We start from the raw sequence: 6599 nt of genomic DNA on the forward strand, positions 1-6599 counted from the left end.
CAACAATTGTATGGTTGCAAAGGGTAGAGAAATGTACAGTGAACAATATTAATAAATGTCACGACTAAAGACATCTCACTTTCTGTCTTGAGCATTTTTTTGAACTACAAAGATATCCATATTAAAATATGAAATTAACAAATTTATATTTCAGTGCCATATTTCAACACTGACAAAATAAAATGACCTGCTCACCATACATGCATGCAGATAAGCTTCACTCTCTAATACAACAACTTTTGTCATCATCTTTTTTATTTCAGAAATACAAATCACCAAAAACATCCTGGCAACTTGCCTAGCAACTGCTGGATGTACAAATCCAGTTATTTCTTTAGGTGACAGAGCTTTGGTCTGGGTTAAGTCTAAGACAACAGTAACAGGCTGGCTTGTAATAGACAAAGATGATACAATACAAGAAATCAAAAATTATTCATCTCAGTCAAATTACCCTCCACATGTACATGGCTCAAATTTGTGTTTAGTTGAACCAAACCATTATGTTCTCCTTGGTGGACTGACTGACTCAGAAATGCACAATACAAAATTGTGGCAGCTTTCTGTCTTTGTTGATCCAAGGGGGAAAATTTCATTAACATGGTCTCAAGGACAATATAGTGGTGAGGAAATTCATGCTTTTGGTCACAGTGTAATTAAGTTTGGAGATTCTCTTTATCTTTATGGAGGCTTACAATATACACAAAAACTCAGTCATGCTTTTTACAATGTGTCCATGGCTTCAAACATATTTTCTGTTCTTAATTTACAATCTATGAAATTATCAAGTATTAGTTTACAAGCTATCACTCCAAGAGCCTACCATTCAGTTTTTCTAAATAGCAGTAAAATGTATATTGTTGGTGGAATTTATGTGATAGGTAACAATGTAAGACATCCACCCGATGTTGACGTAATTGACCTGAATTCAATGGTCTGTACATCTGTACCATTTATTGGTATTCCTAACCCAGTCTCATTCAAATGTAATGACACTGTTTACATATTGAGTAACAACACAGTTTACAAGTCACCTTGTGATGCCATAGATTTCATAGAAACAGCACACTATGATACCTTAAGTAGTAAATACTACAGTCTTCCATTCTTCAGCTCAATTGCTGTTTGTGATACAGTAAAAAAGCAAATGATAAAATTCAGTTTTCAAAATGAAGGGACAAGCTCTGAAACCAGGACACAGAGTAATAACAGTCAGTTGGGGGATGAGGAGGAAAGGTCAACAGATGAGGACAGAGTAAGCATAGCGGAGGAAGAGCAGGAAAGGATAAGCATAGACATGACAGATCAGGAAAGTATAGGCTCAGAGACTGAGGATCAGAACGGAATAAGTGAGGCAGCTGAGGTCAAAGTTAGCACAGACAGGAATGAGTCAGAAGAGGGCAGCAGAGCAGGAAAGATAGACAATACATCAGATGATAGTGAGGAGGAAACATGGGAATGTATGTTGGATGGCTGCAAATTTGCCAATTTAGCAGCTACTGAACAAGCCAAGTTCAACTGGCTGAAATGTGATCGAACTTACATCATGAACAATCAAACTGTACTCTGTGGAAGGTGGTACCATGACAAATGTGTTGAATTAGATCACTTAAATAGAACAAAGCTGGACTGTATAAACTTTGAATGCCCTTCGTGTTTCACAACATGTGCTAACATTAATTGTAGCGTGACTGATAAGAGTTACTTTTCAACAGTGCGATGTACACAATGTGTTAGAGCTTTTCACATTAAATGCTCTGGCAAACGATTTTCTTCACGACAACTGGAAAATAAGAGTAACATCAAATTTACATGTTCTGATTGTAATTTCTGAGAACATGACAACTGCACAAGAAATCATAGCATGTACATGTAGCATGTGCATGAATTGAATGAAACCTTTACTGAGAGTTCATTTTACAACTTGTTACAATCTTTCATGAATATATGTACAAAATTCTATTGCAAACTTTACGCTTCTCATCTCATTTTTTATGGCCAGTATAACTAAAACTTTTGGCTTTTCTGCCAAAGTAATCAAATGATTTTGTTTGAGTCCCTTCAAAAGTGTGGGCAGGTTACTGGTAAGATTAAAACACATACAAATATTTAACACAAACTCAGCTTTCTTGTATTTGATGATTTCTTGTGGAATTCATCTATGTACATCAAAATATAATACACTTTAACCATCTAGGTATATTAAGACTAGCATAGAAGCTAGAATTGACTCTTGAAAGTACAGTCAGTATATGGAACAGAAACACTTTTTAAGTAAATAAGAGTGTATGGCCAGCCTACTCTTTGTGTCTGAAGTTTGGACTCTGTAGTCTGATACATACAGATGCTACTTAATTTCAAACTTACAGATTCAGATACATAAAACATGCATGGTCATTGTCTCATCTTTGATTTCATATCATGTCCTTTGATTGTGACCAGCACAACCACATTTGCTACAGACTAGTGATCTAGTTTTTTCCCAGTTTACCATAGTCTGAAGACTTTTCATTGTATATAGCCAATGAAATTTCAGAATGTCTGGCATTTCATGAATTTGAGACTTACGTGCATTAAATTTACGAAATCTTCTGAAAAGTTTATTGCCTTTTTCATTGCCTTCAGAGGCAAATTTACCAACAGAGCCATATTGCTCGATCAACTGTGGAATGTGATCTAATACCTTGTGTTGATAGTTAGAGAGTGGATGCAAATAAGGAAATTTCTCATGTAGCAATTTGTAAAAATTTGCAGCTATGGTTTTAAATTTCACGGCATCATCTAAGTCAGCATTGTGTTTCCTGTATATTGATCGCAATTCTCGATAGTAGGAAACATATTCACGAACAACAGATTTTCTTGCTTCACTCTGAATTAAAGAGCAAACCACATCAACTGTTTCTGATTTGACCAAATCACGTGCATAATTTCCATCAACCATAAAGCCATGCTCTCTCTTTAAGCCACATTGCAGCTGTAATTCGGTATCCAACATTCTTTTTGTTGATTTCACTTTTTTTGCATCATCATCATTGGATGGCTTCCCCCAACACATTATCCCTGATATTTCACGTACATACATATCATAGTTTTTCTCTCCCCAGTGAATTTCAGCATGCGTGGCATCAACACAAGGCTCTGACATTATAAATGGTTTTCTAACAATGCCTTTGACTTCTTTCACTAGATCTGCCTGCTTCATATGATTTGCATTTTCAACATACTTTGAATACAAAGCCATATTGTTTTCATGTGTTCTTGTTATTGGCAAGACTGATGATATGGGATCGAGTCTTCCTTTCTCACAAAGTGTACAAAACCAAGATGACCCTGCCGCTAACATTCCCTCACCACTTCTCTGCAATTTTTCATCATACATAGTCCCTTTAAATACAACTTTGTAGATTCTTTGTTTTCCCTCTTCAATTTCTACAAACAAGGTACTTTTCTCCATCTCCTCTCTCTCTATCATTATTGGTATATGTGTCATGCATAACCCTTTTCTGTCATTTTCATCTGCCAGAGCTACCAAGAGAGGGCGTGTGCATAATTCTGAGTTGGGAGAACCTTCTTCAAATACAGTAATAATCTTGCCATCTACATTGACAGTGACTTCTAAAATTACAAATGAAAACCGCAAGGCCTTGTTTGGAACGACAAGCCCCTGAGATCTGACTTCTTTCACATCTCCAAGACCATCACTGCCATCTTTGACAGTGGCTGTTAGAACAAGTTGATTTGTATCCACCCCTTCTAATTTACTGAGGCCTTCTGAGATTTCATTATCAATATCTTTCAAAGCCATAGCAACTGCTTTGTCATATCTATACCTTGCCCCATAAACATCAGGTGATTCTAGAAGTGGTATATCGCGACTGAGTCCTGACAGAGCATCAACATGCTCTGTACCTTGCCAAATGGGAGAAACAGTTTTCAAAGATGGGTTAAAGTAGAACTTTACAGACCCTGGTAGAAAACTTTCTTCGGCTTTCACAACATTGATGAGAGGTTGGAAGATTTTAACTCCACTAAGCTCATTTGTAGCTGAGTAAATTTTCTTGTACTGATTACAACTGGTAAAAGTATTTACACGCAAGGCTAGACATTCCTGAGGTGACATTTGACAAGATTCCCCATTATATAGCAACTTCACTTGTTCAGCTAAACTACCTTGCTTGTTGGCTCTCAGATAGTTTTGCAAAAGGCCAAAATATACTACCCTGAGATCTTCCCCTTTCTCTCTGGCAAACACGTCTATTTGTTTTTTGATATTTTTCAATCTTAAATTTTGTCCTTGTTGTTGGAGACACAACAGTGAAGTTTTAGGTCTTCCAACAGTGCTACCTGCAGCAATGTCTGGATGGCCATGGCTTGTTGTCAGATTTGACTTATCTGTCTCAGGCAAATGTTCAGTACTATTTAAATGTGAATCAACTTGAGTGAGAGAAATTTCGTTCCACAATGACAAAACTTTTTCTAACCATTCATCAATTTCAAAATCCTTTCCACAATTTAAAGTGTGCTGAAGCCAATTACTAAGCTTGACACCTTTTTTGCTTGAAACTGCTTCTGGACAATTACATTTCATTCTAGTATCATTAAGAATTTCTACAAATCCTCTATATGGTTCTTTTAAATCTGATGACGCCATAGGTTGTTTACAGAGAGGACAAAAATGACACAGACTTAACCAGTTCTTAATGCAGCCTGCACAGAAAGTGTGAGTACACGGTGTTAGAAGTGGTGTGTCTAGGACTCCTAAACACATTCTACAAATGAATTCTGGATGTGGTTCAGTTACACATAAATCTGTTGGAAATCGACTTGTCATGGGTACAGTCTGAATATTTTCCTCTGTACAGAATTCATATGTCTCTGTCTTTTGGTCTGATTGCACAGACTGGGCAAACTTACAGGAAGCTGGGGTGGTATAACAGTGGTCATTTGGTATATGAGCAAAATTGTCTGCAACAGGACTCTTGTCAGTTTCATTTTTTTCATTTGTATTTAATTTAAAGCGACCCCTTTTAAGTTTTTTAGGTCTACCAGAACCATTTTGAGAAAAACGTTTGCAAAGAGGACAACTTTGGTTTTCATACTTACAATGATGTTTCCAGTTACAAACACTGATATGGGTATAGTAATGTTTACCCAGGTTCTGTGCAACAGAATACTTTAAAAGAACTCTACGGCAACATGAACCAAATCTAGGCGGATGTACAAAAGGGTCATCATTTCGAACATTTACTTTAAAGCATTCTTCTAAAAGTTCACTGTATGGGATGCACACTTCTCCCTGTCTGTAATGTCCTGAGCTGCTGTAAGATGTGGTCTTCAGGGTTCTACCACATACACGACACACCCTCTTAAGGTACTCTCTGTGTTGAAAAGCTGATGTCATTCCGCTCTGAAAACAATTAACATATTTAAAATATTATTTAAGCATATCAATTTGGCAAGTACAGTACCAATCAGTACAATGGTCTGTACCTTTCATCCTTATATATGTGTAAACAATAAATCCAATAGAATTTTATTCTTACCTTAGTGGTAAAACATTAATTCCCAGGACACCGTGGCCAGCCTAATTTTCTACTTCATACCGCAGGAACCCAAGCAAGAAATACTGATTCAGGTCAAGGCATTGCATTGCATAACAGTGCAACAAACTTGTAAATGATTCATTGCTGACTGCAACCCACTGCAAAATAAATAAATGAAATGAATGACAGCCTAAAAATATGGTCTTATCTTACACAAGCGACCTTCTATGCCGATGACATATGAATCTGACGTACTCATACTATGCTAACCTCAAAACATTTCGTTAGTCAACCTGTACCTGGTGCCATATGGCCTGGGTTAGCTAGCTACCGCATGAACCATGCGTTGTACACCCAAATTGACCCTCTAGGATGCTGCTCAGAATTCTAAATATCGTAACACGCTCATTCAAACCTTAAAAATATATTAAACACAAAACAATCATTTCCCTGACCTAGCTACCATCACAGGAACATTTTTAAATGTAACGGCCATTACACTCAATCACACATGTTGGATGGGTATAGATCTAAAAGTCCAAGCCATTTGAAGAAAGTCCAAGCGTACAGCACATGTTCCTTCGGTAAACAATGTCGTTACGGACTGAGAAAAACCCAAACTTTAAACAGGAAAAACCAAGTTTGACAGAAAATCCCAAAATTGTATCCGCATAATTTTGATACACATAATCGAGTGAAAAATTGCAACGCGAGATTCAGATTACGATATCTCGGCGATACTTACGTCTTTCGACCTCCGGTTTTCGACATGATCATCAGCCACTCTTCAAGATGGCGTTTGCGCATGTGTAAAACAGTTGAGACCCCTTAGTATGTAGTAGATTGTAGAGTTTCTGAAGTAAACACCCTAGATCACGCGAAATCTCGAAGCCATACGTGAAAGGTCGTGGCTTGATGAATGCTGCTCTCTGATTGGTCGATACTCTCTGGGACGCATCGTAGTGTTAATCGATTTCTATATTGACATGTTACGCTGTGAGTCGGTACCGCTTTTCTCAATACAGATTTTGCTTTATGCCACTTCATAGATTTCCCCAG

The 6599-nt window shown here is 37.2% G+C and overlaps 1 protein-coding gene across 1 annotated transcript; it reads right to left on the minus strand.

The window, feature by feature from the left end:
- Nucleotides 1–237: 237 nt before the first annotated feature.
- LOC139128461 (V(D)J recombination-activating protein 1-like) lies at nt 238–6382 on the minus strand. Its single transcript, XM_070694233.1, has 3 exons — nt 6286–6382; nt 5541–5698; nt 238–5404 (listed from the first exon to the last, which is right to left on the minus strand). The coding sequence occupies exon 3, from the start codon at nt 5396–5398 to the stop codon at nt 2417–2419; it is 2982 nt and encodes a 993-aa protein (XP_070550334.1). The 5' UTR covers nt 5399–5404; nt 5541–5698; nt 6286–6382; the 3' UTR covers nt 238–2416.
- Between the last annotated feature and the right edge of the window lie 217 nt (nt 6383–6599).

This window comes from Ptychodera flava, unplaced genomic scaffold, assembly GCF_041260155.1.
Source record: "Ptychodera flava strain L36383 unplaced genomic scaffold, AS_Pfla_20210202 Scaffold_54__1_contigs__length_889265_pilon, whole genome shotgun sequence".
NCBI classification, from domain to species: Eukaryota; Metazoa; Hemichordata; class Enteropneusta; family Ptychoderidae; genus Ptychodera; species Ptychodera flava.